The sequence below is a fragment of the Erinaceus europaeus genome, chromosome 8 (assembly GCF_950295315.1).
Source record: "Erinaceus europaeus chromosome 8, mEriEur2.1, whole genome shotgun sequence".
In the NCBI taxonomy this organism is placed as follows: Eukaryota; Metazoa; Chordata; class Mammalia; order Eulipotyphla; family Erinaceidae; genus Erinaceus; species Erinaceus europaeus.
Genome location: NC_080169.1, coordinates 32,004,671 through 32,018,970, shown reverse-complemented (window position 1 = coordinate 32,018,970; position 14,300 = coordinate 32,004,671). Strand labels below are relative to the sequence as shown.

At 39.7% G+C, this 14,300-nt stretch overlaps 1 protein-coding gene and 1 long non-coding RNA gene across 3 annotated transcripts in view; one reads left to right on the top strand and one right to left on the bottom strand.

Annotated features, from left to right (window-relative positions):
• Window positions 1-1,463: 1,463 nt before the first annotated feature.
• LOC132539893 (uncharacterized) lies at window positions 1,464-5,491 on the bottom strand. The gene is made up of 2 exons (XR_009551179.1): window positions 5,358-5,491; window positions 1,464-2,028 (listed from the first exon to the last, which is right to left on the bottom strand). It is a non-coding gene; the product is annotated as an uncharacterized LOC132539893 (long non-coding RNA).
• Window positions 5,492-5,499: 8 nt separating this feature from the next.
• The window catches only part of ITGB8 (integrin subunit beta 8), a 113,226-nt gene continuing 104,425 nt past the window's right edge, over window positions 5,500-14,300 (top strand). The window contains exon 1 of one of the 2 annotated variants that reach the window (XM_060196113.1): window positions 5,500-5,638. Coding sequence is in view for 1 of the 2 variants with exons in the window: in XM_007532261.3 (XP_007532323.1) it covers window positions 5,512-5,638 (127 nt within the window). In the remaining variant the exon portion in view is untranslated. The remainder of the gene's footprint in view (window positions 5,639-14,300) is intronic. The other variant, XM_007532261.3, reaches the window with a different exon arrangement.

Below are 14,300 nucleotides of genomic sequence, written 5' to 3'. Positions count from 1 at the left end.
GGCACAATTGCTGGGTTACAGGGTAAGAGTTTATTTAATTTGTCAGAAACAATATCTTCCCAAGTAGCTGCACCATATTGTGTTCTAACAGCAGTGAATGAGGATTCCTGTTGTTCCACATGCTAATCAGTATTTAGTGTCACCAGTACTTTGGATTTGGGCCATTCTAGTAAGAGTGCATTGGTATCTCATTTTAATTTGCACTTCTGATAGTTTTGGATTGTACAAATGAATAAACTGAAGCTCAGAGAAGGCAAATAACTTTGCCCAAAGCTCTACAGTAGATTCAAGCCTTAGTTTTTTTCAAACTCCAAAGACTTTGTACTTTTTATTCTGTAGGCTACCATATAGCAAGATAATAATAAAATTCACACACACGTGAGTCATCAGAAAGTAACTTGTGCTATCATTCATTACTATCCTTAGTTTAACTTCCTACAGAAGAGGGCTTTGAAATAAAGAAATTCCTAGGAAAGTGAAGAAATAAAGTGGGAAAAGATACCACTGAATGATATATTTGAATGCAGTTATTATTATTGAAAATTGTAGCCTACTCCTGCGTGACAGTGCTGATCCTTGAACTGTTTGAAATTTATTCAGAATGAACCATGCATGAAAATGAAATTAAATTATTTAGAAGATTTTATATGAACTTGACATTTTGTTGAGCATATTTTCTTATTAATTCAGTTTAAAAGTACCCTGTTGGTACTAAAATAAAATAAATTTTTTTATTATATTAAAAATAAAAAAGTTGATAAAAAACTAGTTTCAGAAGCACAACATAAAACACAGGGTCAAAGAGATGTCATACAAGTTTCCAGGTAGCTTGTATTTTACACTTCACTTCCCATCAGATAAATCTCTAGTTGTGATAGTATCCTAGAGTATTTATTTCCCAGCACTTCTGAAATAGCACCAAAATAAAAGCTTCTCTGGGTTCATGTACCCATGGCCCTTAAGAGTCCCACAAAACAAAATAGAAAATAACTTTAAAAAAATTGTCCAGATGCCACCAGGATGCTGGCCAGGTTTCCCTGGATTGAAGACCCCACCAATGTGAACTGGAGCTCTGCTTCCCCAGAGACCCACCCTACTAGGGAAAGAGAGAGGCAGACTGGGAGTATGGACCGACCAGTCAACGCCCATGTTCAGTGGAGAAGCAATTACAGAAGCCAGACCTTCTACCTTCTGCAACCCTCAATGACCCTGGGTCCATGCTCCCAGAGGGATAGAGAATGGGAAAGCTATCAGGGGAGGGGGTGGGATATGGAGATTGGGTGGTGGGAATTGTGTGGAGTTGTACCCCTCCTACCTTATGGTTTTGTTAATTAATCCTTTCTTAAATAAAAAAAATGTACAATGTGGGAGGAGGTATATCCCCTCCCAAAACTCCCTCCTCCAGCCCCATGTGTCCTTTTCTTCTTCATCTTTTTTTTTTTTCTAATCCTCTTTCAAAGGTGTTCTTGGTCTGTCCTGTGTGCAGAGTCCTCCAGGTCAGGTTAAGTTCATTACATATCCCTATGTACATTCTCACTGTGGAGGTTGGGGTTAAAAACCCCAGGATCCCAGACAACCAGAGGTGAGAGGTCTTTTTTTTTTTTCTTTTCTTTTCTTTTGCATTTCCAAGTCTGTAGGTCATTTAATTCTTTCTTACAAGTAAACATTTCCCAGAGTGTTGCCTGACAGGCTCTTCTGAGGTGAATCACCTATTGTTTACACAGGTGCTTAAGTGGGGTTGGAAGCACCATTTAGTTCTCAAATTTGCAAACTGGTTTATCTCTTGTAAATCACCTTTAATGTCCTTCAGGTGTGGAGGTTGGTAAGGCCAGTTTCCAGGCCTATAGGCTGAGGAAAGGCAAGCACTGCTCAGATGCAATTTTGACTGTAGGCAATGTTGTGATGAATCTGGAGGGATATGGGATGATCAATGAACAGACTTGCTCTTTCCTCTCTATGGGAGGTGGCACAATGGATAAAGCCTTGGATACTCAGTCATGAAGTTCTTGGATCAATCCCTGGAAGTGCCTGTGCCAACATGATGATCTGGTTTTTATTCTCTCCCAACTTTAAATATTTTAAAAGTATTATTAAAAATAAACTTCTATAGGCTTGCCTTATATGCAGTTTCAGAAAGCTAATAAATTAATAATTGATTAATAGTAATAGTAAAAATCATAATCACAGCTCTATATCATTTGGATACGTTAAAGGCTAAATAAACTAGTTTACTGTCTGATATAGCTGATATAGAGGAACAGAAAACTAGGACTAGACTATAATTGAACTGTTTCTTTAAAAAGTACCTATGGCAGTAACTAATACTGCCAACCAAAGCACCAGGATTAGTGCTAAATTAAGCCTGTATTATTATCCAAAAGCTAAATGTTATGAAAATCAGTAGGTTGGGGCCAGGGGATAGGCGCAGCAACTTAAGCACACATGGCACCAAGCGCAAGGAATTGCGTAAGTGTCCTGATTCCAGTACCCAGCTCTCTACCTGCCAAGGGGATCACTTCACAAGCAGTGAAGCAGGACTGCAGGTGTCTATCTTTCTCTCCCCCCTCTTTGTCTCCTCTCTTCTCTCGATTTCTCTGTCCTATCCAACAACAACGCCAATGGCAACACTAACAATAATAACAACAAGGTTGGAGGCACTCCACGTGAGCTCCAGCACATATTTTATTTTATACTGTTAGTTTCCATTAACAACTATCTTATGAAACTGTTGAGACAGTCACTTTACAGTACAGAGTGGATCTACAACACACCCCCCCATATGGACTACTGATGGGCTAGTCTCCTTATGGTAGCACTCCACCCTCTGAAGAGTGACTGTATTGCTCAATACTGTAAAATAATCTCTGGAAAATGCATAGGTTACCTTCATCAAAGAGTCACTAATCAGAGAGTGAATGTTTCATTTCTGCTCTAATTTCTAGTTCTCAACTCCATCTTCACTAATTTTCATGTCCTTGCTTCAAGACTACCAAATTCAAACTCAGAAGTAGGGAAAGAAAACTGGCAATGAAGCTGCTAGATTTAATTTTACTTATTTAGAGCACCACACTGCCAAAACTGCAGTTGTATTTAGAAGAATCTGTTTATCAGATTTGGGTCATACTTTTGGTCTCTCAAAAACATTACACTTGCTTTGTAAGTACCCAGGGCACTTGTAATTTTCCAACTCGGTTTCTGCTTTGCTTAGCTGATTTTCTATGTCCAAATGAGAGTATAGTCCACACCTGAAAGGGGGGGGTTAATGTTGTGGTTTATTAAATAGGTACTTTCCATTCACTTGGTTAACAATTAGAAAACAGAAAGAAAAAAGGAGAAAACCTCCTACTTGTTTCTTATTCCAAATATGGAGATGGAAACTGCTTAACAAATGAAACTCCCTCATATTTCACCTTGACCTGGCTGAACTAGTCTGATGCCTGTAAGAGGCGGTGCTTTGTGAAAGAGATCTGGAAGACTACTAGTGGAAAAATAAGGTCAGACTACACCATGGGAGACCCACTTCTGCCCCTAGAGGAAAAAAAGATAATCTTCACGGTTGTGTCTCAGACTGCACACAGTATCTTGTTTTCAACCTGGGGGACTGAGTACCCGCCCCCCCCCCACACACACACACCACACACCCCCACACACACAGTAGTGTAATGACCCAAGGAGACATACTGCTTCCCTGACAATTATCCATCATAATACACTCAGCTCAGATCTAATTTTCGGAGCTGCAAACAGGCAGAAACACTTTCCCATCTCCTCTCTGTAGTTCTCTCTGCTTTGCAGCCCTTCATTCCTTTCAGGGAGGTGACGCTTAAGGTCAAGGACCAACTGCAATTAAGCTAAAGTGGCCACCATCATAACCAGGAAAGTACAAAACTATTTAACCAAGGACTGGAATTCTGAGCGGTGGTGAAGCCACAAGAAATTGAGGCCAGTTGTTCAGTATACAGCATCCACCTAAGAGAGGGTGTTGACAACAAGAAGAACCCCCCCCCCCCATCCCCGGGGACTTCACTTTTTATGCTGCAGCTGCGGGTCACTGAGTATCCCCGACAAAGGAGCGTGCAGCGAAAGGGTGAAAGAGAGGCTGCGATTTGAGCGCAGCTGCCACTCGTGCTGAGAGAGTCACACACCCGGTAGGGGTGCAGGAATTCCCAGAGGAGGAGGAGGAAGGGGAAAAGGGAACAGGGCAGGCGATTCTGGTTATGCAGCTACGCATCAGAACTTCTTGTTGAACGATGGGAATGGCAACGATCCGAGGCAAGGGGGAGGAAAAAAAAAAAAGCTGGAGTGAGCAAAACAAAGAAAGAGTGTAGGCCGTGGTGACTTCATGCCTTACCAATGTCCCGCCCACGCTGTTGCTTGCTGCAGCAGCCGGGCCGCCAGCGCGCCTTCAAGCTGCCCAGGAGAGGCGCTCTATAGCGTGGGGCGGTTTCCTAGCAACTCAGGGCCCCTGAGCGAACCCCGCTACCGCGCACATTGGGAGGCCCCCACCCCCAGACGGCCAGGCCTGGACCACTCCTCCTCCGCCCTTTCACGGGTCTCTTTCCCCTTGCCCACTAGCCCGGCGCAACTCCAGATCACACCAGCTGCGCTGACTGTGGAAGACCGGACTCAGGAGTCGCGCACTGGGGTCAAACAGAAGAGGGCAAAGAAGCTCCCGCCCTGCGAGGCCCGGCTCCTGCACCCCGGCGGAACCTGGAGTCCAGCGCTCCTGGGAGTGCTCTCCATTCCCAGCTCCACTGAGAGTAGAGATGCCTGGCTCTGTGTCTGCGGCCGCCGGTGGGGGCTACTAAGGCGCTCCTGCTCCTGGAGACACCTCCCCCTAGGCTGCTGGCACCCCAAGCTGCCTCTCTAGCCAGCCAAGACGCTGGCTCTTCGAGTTTGCCCGCTGCTCAGCTGACAAAGCTGCAAAGACTGCAACTCAGTGGACTTGTCCTCCCTGCCCACCTGTGGAAGAAGCTCGCGCGGACTGATGCGCCATCAACTTTTCCCCTGCTTCTGTCTCGCCAGCGTCTGCTCCTAAGATACAGCATCACCCAGTGAATATATATTAGGCCGGGGTTTTCTTTTTTTCTTTTCTTTTCAGCTTCGGGCTTTGTTTGGGTTTGATTGTGTTGGGCTCTTCCCCCCCACCACCCCCAGCTGATTTATGCAGCAGAAGCCCCGTCCGCTGGAGAGAAACAAAAGCTCTTCTTTGTCCCAGAGCGGGCTGCAAAGCCCTAGCTAGCCCCGGCCATTGGTATTAAGAGGAGGTGCTTCTCCCGAAGAGCTGAGTCCCACGGAGCTGAGCTGGGAGGGCCGCGGGGCCCCTGAGATGCCGAGCGGTGCCCAGGCACACGTACCTGTACGGGTTGCTCCAGACTGGGTCCCCCTGACGGGCCTGCAGGAAACTTCCTAGCGACACTTGGCCCACTGGCCCAGAGGTGCGCCTGGGAGGCGCGACCGCGCATCCGGATAGCAACCAGGCGGCGGGTGCAGTGCAGGCTGCTTTGCATTATGTGCCGCTTGGCCCTGGCTTTTTTCACTGCCACATTTGTTAGCCTTCAAAACTGCCGGCGAGGTCCTGCCCCATTCCTTAGGGCGGCCTGGGTGTTTTCAGTTGTTCTTGGACTGGGCCAGAGTGGTAAGTCGCTTTTTTCTTCTTTCTTTCTTTCTTTCTTTCTTTCTTTCTTTCTTTCTTTCTTTCTTTCTTTCTTTCTTTCTTTCTTCTTCTTCTTCTTCTTCTTCTTCTTCTTCTTCTCCTCCTCCTTTCTTCTTCTTCTCCTTCTTCTCCTCCTCCTTTCTTCTTCTCCTTCTTCTTCTCCTCCTCCTCCTCCTCCTCCTCCTCCTCCTCCTCCTCCTCCTCCTCCTCCTTCTTCTTCTTCTTCTTCTTCTTCTTCTTCTTCTTCTTCTTTCTTCTCCTTCTCCTCCTCCTCCTTCTCCTCCTCCTCCTCTTCCTCCTCCTCCTCCTGCTCCTCCTCCTCCTCCTCCTCCTTTCTCCTTTCTTCTTTCTTCTTTCCTTTTAAATTTCCTCTTTCGAAAGACCTTGGGCTGTTCTGAAGAGCATCCCCATCAGGTAAGTGACCAAGGTTTCAGTCTCGATTTGCTTAGAGATCTTCAGAGGGGCTAGTGTGTGATAGCACCCCTTTCTTCATAGATGGTCAGGGAGACTAGCTGTCAAGCGGGCAGGGATACTGGCTTGGAGTGACAGCAATAACTAATTACATGAGGAGACACCTTGTGTCTCTGAGTGTTAGGGGTTATAATAGAATGGAAGTTTCAAAAGGTAGAAGGGGATATCTACAGAAGCTCATGTAGAGGCTCTTTTCTATTCTTGAAGCCATTGCCTTTGAAGGGATTCTTGGCTATGCTCCCCAGATTTTCCAGATTTTTGGGTCCACTAACAACTGGCATATGACTGAAGGCTGAAAATAAATTGCTGTGATGGCTCTCCAGGCTTCTGGTTTTGCATCCTCAGAATAAAAAAAATGTCAGCGGGAGTCGGGCTGTAGCGCAGCGGGTTAAGCGCAGGTGGCGCAAAACACAAGGACCGGCATAAGGATCCCGGTTCGAGCCCCGGCTCCCCACCTGCAGGGGAGTCACTTCACAGGTGGTGAAGCAGGTCTGCAGGTGTCTGTCTTTCTCTCCTCCTCTCTGTCTTCCCCTCCTCTCTCCATTTCTCTCTGTCCTATCCAACAACAATGACATCAATAATAACTACAACAATAAAACAACAAGGGCAACAAAAGGGAATAAATAAAATAAAATAAAAAATTAAAAAAAAAAATGTCAGCATACAAGTTACTTCTATCACAGGCTCAGCCTAAATGAACTAAACATGCCTGAGAAATATCCTTGCTTTAATTGATTTTTTTCTTGCCGTAATTTCTTAGTTAATTGATAGCTCACTGAAACTAATATCCCAGTTTGTTCTTGAATTAGCATCCCAAGCCAGTGCTGACAGGGTTTGGTCCAGGAAATTTAACCTACATGTGTTAGAAGAACCTTGATTTGAAGAAGATTCTTGATCTTCCCCCCCCCCCAAGATTATTCATTTATTTAATATGAGAAAGGGGGAGAGAGGGAGAGGGAGAGAGAGATACTATTCAGCTCTGGTATATAATGGTATTAGGGCCTCAGATATGCAAGTTCTGTGTTCTAATAGGCTAAAACAGGTCCTCTACCCAGGGAGAGGCTACTTTATAAAATTTATGTACTCCTCTGTAAAATATGAACAATAATACTCCCCCCCCCCAGTTCACAATATAAGTTTAAGTTAGATGTGTGAAAAGATGTTCTGGCAGTTAGTTTAATAGTATATGAAAATATTTTTTCTTTGAAATTTTAAATCAGTGCAAATAAAAGTAATTATAAGAGATAACAAGCAAATGGCAAAACTGTAAAATGAATAACAGTAATAAACATCAATTTAGTATGAGTCCTTTCTGGTCTTAAATCTAGGCCAAGAATGCATTTGCCAATGTAATTGTCATACTTAAACATTTCTTAAAATAAAAATTTGGGGAGGGGTAGATAGCATAATGGTTATGCAAAGAAACTTTCTTGCCTGAGGCTCTTAAGTCCCATAGTCAAGCCCCTGCACCACCATTAACCAGAGCTGATCAGTGCTCTGATTTATAAAAATGAGTAAAGAAAATTTTTGGTATTTAGTCATCTGACCTCTTTGGTTTCATGAATGTCAAAATTGTTGTGTAGACAAAATTTATTCCTATGGTTTCAATGAATGTCTCAAGCTTCTGCCTGAAGATAAACTGTCAAAGCAATAATCTTACATTTTTATAATGGAAACACACAGCTAACATTACTGATTTGTTACATATTAAATAGTTTAGTACTTGCTTCAAAGAGATTTACCCATTTATATGGAATGAGGGCCAATATGAAGAATTTTTACCTTGTGGATTTTTGTTGTCATTGGCTTTTATGTTGACTTCAAAAAAAAGTGCAACTTTTTTTTGAAGACAACATAAAAGAAGACAAAGGGTAAATTCACATACACTGTTAATTATCTACAAATTGAATGCACATTTCTAGTAGTGATCTTTTCATCGAGCATAATTTCATCATGTTTTAAGTGACAAAGCATTTCTCTAAATATGGTTAATGTGAGTAGAGACCCACAGACTTGTCTCTCTCTATAGAGTGTATTTTGTTGGAATAAACTGGCAAAAGAAAAAAGTCCTACTTCTAAAGTTTGGTAAGACAATAAGATATTTTTAATATTCAGTGTGATTTTAAGGATTAAATAAATTCCCACATAATAGTATTATATTTCTAACTATTAAACTAATTTGAAGCAAATGTCATGAATAGGTCCTTTGCACCTGCAGTTTTGAAAAGGGAATGGCTAGCTAAACAAGACACCCTTTTCCAAGCTCTGTCAATATACAAAGGTTTCTGATGTATATTGGTCTGCACTGCACTTAGAAAACATGCAAAAAATTTAAATTATAGCTAGTACAACTCAGAAAATTAGAGATCAGCGTAAACTGTTATACTTTTGTGATATAGCTACATGTCTCAAATTATATGTCTTCACAGTGCAAATTAGATGCTTAAAGGGAAATTGAAGTTTAGGTATCAGTTACAAAGGAAATCTTGTTCCCTTGCTTAGTAGTTTACACCAAGGAAATGTTGAGGGCAATAAAGTCAAGGAAAAGAAATCATAAACTGTATAGCAACCTAACTTGGAGTTGTTTCATTTCTGAAGCACATTTTATAGGTTCCCAAATATAATGAGCTTTTAATAAAGAATACTGAGTAGGGAGGATGTTATTAATAACATTTGAACATATTTTTATCTAGAAAGAATTTATTGGATTTTGTTTACAACTTTCCATGATGGAAATTACTGACAATAACAGTAATAACATTATAAAGTGGTTAATGAACTACTGGGAAAAAAACGAAAGAATACCCAGTAGTTAATATTTGAAGAGTTAATGGAGCAGTACTGCTGTTTATGCACTTGCTAATTATAAAAGGTTAAAACTATTCTACTTTAATTTTTAAAATTTTTTTAAAAATATTTATTTATTTTCCTTTTGTTTTTGCCCTAGTTGTTTTATTGTTGTAGTTACTGATGTCTTCATTGTTGGATAGGACAGAAAGAAATGGAGAGAAGAGGAGGGGGAGACAGAGAGGGAGAGAGAAAGATAGACACCTGCAGACCTGCTTCACTGCCTGCGAAGCGAGTCCCTTGCAGGTAGGGAGCCAGGGCCTTGAACTGGGATCCTTATGCCAGTCCTTGTGGTTTGCACAAACACAAATAGCATTTAAGCACCACCTGTGCTTAAATGCTGCGCTACCGCCCAACTCCTTCTACTTTAATTTTTATAGAGATACATATAAGAAAAAATTCTCAGAAATTAACATTTGAAAGTATCAACTATTACTGCAACAAAATTAAAAACCAAATGGATTGTCTGTAACTATAATTTTTCTTTACTCAAAAAATATTTAAAGCGTAAGTGCTCTTAGAAGTATTTATGCTTGCCTTAGGTAAGGGGACTTCTAAGAGAATAAAGATTTCATTTTTAAAATATCTAGACCTCCAAGTTAATTTGACAATAAGAATTCAAATTCATACCTTAAAACAACTGAGACATGGCCTGCCTAATCAGCTAAAAAACTGATCTATATGTGTGATATACATGAGAGCAGAACAGCCGATAAGATTTGAAAAAAATACTAGAAAAAATTCTTGTCCCTAAATAGAGTTCATTTTCCTAGTATCAGATTAAGGGAAATTTCAACACTTAATGAGTTGTTTGGGGGTACTACACTTGTATGTTTAGATGTTTTTGTTTGTTTGTTCGTTTTTGTTACCAGAGCACTGCTCAGCTCTGGCTTATGGTGGTGCAGGGGATTGAACCTGGGACTTTGGAACCTCTGGCATGAAAGTCTCTTTGCATAACCATTATGCTATCTACCCCTCCAGTTTAGATGTCTTTTAACTTTCTACTTAGGAGTTTTTCATATAAATATAAAAGAATAGTATAAGTAATTGTATCATTATTCCATTTTTTCTTTATTTTTTACTAGATCATTGCTCAATTAAGGGTTAGTGAATTAAACCTGGGACCTAAGCATAAAGGTATTTTTGCATAACCATTATATTATCTACCCTGACCCATTTCATCCACATTTTTTTTTCCTCTAAAATCCAATGCTCCTGGAGGCCATTTTTTCCCATTTTGTTGCCCCTGTTGTATTTATTGTTATTGTTGTCATTGCTGTTGTTGTTGGGTAGGACAGAGAGAAATCCAAAGAGGAGGGGAAGATAGAAAGACAGACACCTGCAGACCTGCCTCACCACTTGTGAAGCAACCCCCTGCATGTGGGGACCAGGGGCCGGAACCAGGATCCTTACACCAGTCCCTGTGCTTCATGCCATGTGAAGTTACGCCACTGGGCTACCAAACGGCCCCGTTTCATCAACTTTTAACTCGATGCCAATTTCCTTAATTTCTTCACCTATTCAGTTCCATTCCTTCTGATAACAAGATTATTTTGAGACAAATACTATTTTATCCTGAAGCATGTCAGTAAATCAGAATACTGGTAGAGTAACACCATGCTATTAACCGAATAGTATGAATATTTTAACTGACATTTAGGGCCACAAGAATGTTTATAGTCTTTAAAGTAAAGATTGCATAAGAAGAGACAAGAAAAAGAGAAAGACAGTGCCCACCATTTACTATTTACTTTTCTATTATCATCCCATTAAAAATATTTTCTCTAAAGAGAGATATATATATATAAAGCATCTCTCTAGTATGTATATATATGAAGATGAAAAATCACCATGAACAAATATACTTCCTCAGATAAAAGTTACTTAATTCCAATGGAATCAAAGAAGTTACACCTTATTTGAATTTCAGTTTTAAGGGTTGTTTCCACACTCTCTTGGAATATCAGTTTTTCTACTATCTATGTCATTTAGTACATGTTTTGTGATACTTCTCAATGCTTATTTCTCACTTTCTTTTATGCCAAATGTCCTTGAAAGAATTGTCTATACTTGTCTCCACTTCTTACCTCTTTGGTCTAGCACAGCAGGACTTTCCTTTTCATTCTAGAGGCTGTATGGTGGTGAAAGTGGGGAATATATTAGTCAAAAGCTATGAACTTTCAGTTATAAGATTAATAAATTCTAGGGGTAAATGTATAATTTGGTGATAATAGTTAACAGTTTGGGATTGTATGCTTGTTGCTGTTTGAGTAGAGTTTTAGTGTTTTCACCACTTCCACAACAAACTGAAAATTATGTGAGGTGAAAGATATGGTAGTTTACTTTAGTGATCATTTTGCCTTATGTACATGGGTCAAGTTGCCACATTGTACATGTTAAACAGAATCATTTTTGTATGTCAGTGTTATCTCAATAAAACCAAGGAGGTAAATAGCACCTTGATTTCACAGTTGTCAAATCTTGAGGCCAATTCTTAGTCTTCAGCTTTCATCAACTACCATCAGTGAGTTGATACTGTTGACCAACCCCCTCCCCACACTGGAAACACTTCTTGACATCCTGGATCCACAATGTCTTCAAGCACCTTCTTTATCTTAGATATATGCTAGTTCCTTAAGTCTCACATCCAAATATAAGAGTGATCTCAGACTCGGTCTTTATTTAAACTGTGTTATGCTTACATACTGAATCCTCAGGTAAGCAAATTCAGTCTTGGATATTAAATACCATTTCAACCCTGACCTTTTAACTGATCTCATACTACCCATTCAACATCTCTGACCTATACCCCAAATTAAACTTCATTATTCAAAACCAAACTTTCCATTTTCTCCATCAACCTTACTCCTTTTGCATTCATTTCTGTAAGTGATATGTTAGTCTCCTCATCACTTCAAATAAAACTTTTGTAGTATCCTTGATTCCTGTTTTTCTCACATTCCACTGTCAATTCACACTTTCATTTTCACAACTTTGGTTTATGTCATTTTTCTTGACCACTGGATATACATTGAACTGGTTTCCTTGTTTCCAATTGAAGCCAAACTTAACCATTATAAAGTGTGCCTCAGGCTCTGTCAATTACTCCACTCTGAAATCTACATGTTTCCCATCTATTTAGATTGAAAACCAAATATTTCCATGACTGAATAGTTTGCTGATTCCTAATTTCACCTCCTTATCATCTTTCCATCTCTCACACTGTTCCAGTAACAAATGTTTTTGGTATAGTGTGGATGCACCAAGTATTCTAGTCCTCTTCTTAGGATGTGTTTCTGTGAAGTATTTTACTGATTCTCTCTATTGTTTCCTTTAGATCTCTACCCAAATATCAGGTTATAAGAAAGGACTTCACTACCCTCCTTCCCAAGATTATTTGGCCTACTAACCATGCATCCTTTTCTTTTATAGCCTATAGCCTTCCTAGGATGCTATGCATTTGTTTGCTGTTTTTTACTTCTTCTAGTCCAACAACTTAGATTACAACTCATGAGAGGAGGTACTTTGTTCTCTTTCCAGCTGTAGTAATACTAGCTATGTAGATGACAATATACATTCATTGAATGAATGAAAGAATAAATAAGTAAATTCTATTTTGCTGTCAGATTAGTTCCTAGTTCAAGACAAGACTTCATTTATTTTCTATCAGTTTCTCATGTCTTAGTAAACAGCAGATGGACTGAAAAACAGTTGTAATATATTTTTTAGAAAATGATGGAGGCCAGGCAGTGGCACACCTGGTTAAGTGCACAAGGACCCAAGTTCAAATGTCTGGTCCCCACCTGCAGGGGGAAGCTTCACAAGTGGTGAAGCAGGGTTGCAGGTGCCTGTCTCTTTTTATCTGCATCACTCCTTATCAGTTTCTCTCTGGCTCTATCTAATAATAAATAAATAAAACATAACAATTTTTTTTATAAAAGAAAGAAAATTATGTAATTTTTTTCAGAGGGAAAAACAGGTATTATTACATTTAGCATAATTATGCAAAGAGGTTGTGCCTTAATAATCCTATAACTTTTTCTCAATGCCAGTGAGTGAACCCAGAAGCTATATGTGCAATACTGCTGAGTTGTCTCCTAATTTATTTAATTTTTTTCACCATATACACACTCTATCTTAAAGAAGATGACTTAGAGATGAACACTTAGAAAGAAATGGGAAGCGATAGAAAGAGACACCAAAACGCTGCTATATTGCTTTATCTTTCACAGAGTTCTGTTGGTACTGTCCTTGGTGTTTGGATCAAACATAGGGCTGGAGGTATGAGCTCTACATTCTGAGTCATTTCCCTGTCCCACTCAACACCCCTGTCACCATTTTTTCTGTTAATTATAATTCCAATACTCTTTTTTGAGACTTAAAAAAGTACAGGACATTTTCAAGTGTTAGAAACATATGTAGTACTCTGAAATGTAGAAGGAATATAAAGACTTGAGTAATTTTACCAGTTGATAATTTAAAATATATATTTGCTTTAAATATACATAATTCCTGAATATATGCATACATATATGTATACATACATACCAGAAATCTTATTAAACTTTGAATTGAAAATGAAATGGGATAATTACAAATCAAGAGAAATCAGAAATATATTTTTGAAGAAAAAAAAGACATATCTTGTACATACGAAGCTCACAGTTTCTGTTGTTGCCCTTCCCTATGCATTGGACTAGCTTTGCTGGTATGAAGACTGTGTGACATTTAAATATTTTTCACTTACATGTTAAGTATGTATTTTAAGATACATTGATTATAAAATAACAAATTATAGAAAAATTATTCTATTTTTTATGTATTTTTATTAACTTGAACAATTAAATTCAGACTTTCTCAAGAAGCTGACCTAATCACTAGTATCAAAAATTTTAACTTTTCTGATAAAGAGAGAGAGAGGGAGGGAGGGAGAGAGAGGAGGCTGTAGCACCAAAGCTTCTTTCATTGTGATGCATGGAGGGTTCAAACAAACCTGGGTTGCACACATGGCAAATTAGGAGCACTATCCCAGTGAAATTTTTTGATTATTGTGTTTTCTGGACAACCACATAGTATGGTTACGTTAGGGGAAAATCCTTATTCCTTTGATCCAGAGAGAGTTGTTTAACCTGGTATCAGTGTGTAGATGTGGAATCTTCATCTCTTTCTTGGTAAATTTCTGCAACTCTCAGTCCCTCTGGAGCATGATTCTTGAAGCCCACTCCATGGATTCCCTTATGAATGCTGAGGGTGGATTCTCTGGTAATCACCTCACTGATGGCAGAAAGCCACCTTGCCATGTTTCTTGATGGGAGCCATTCTATAG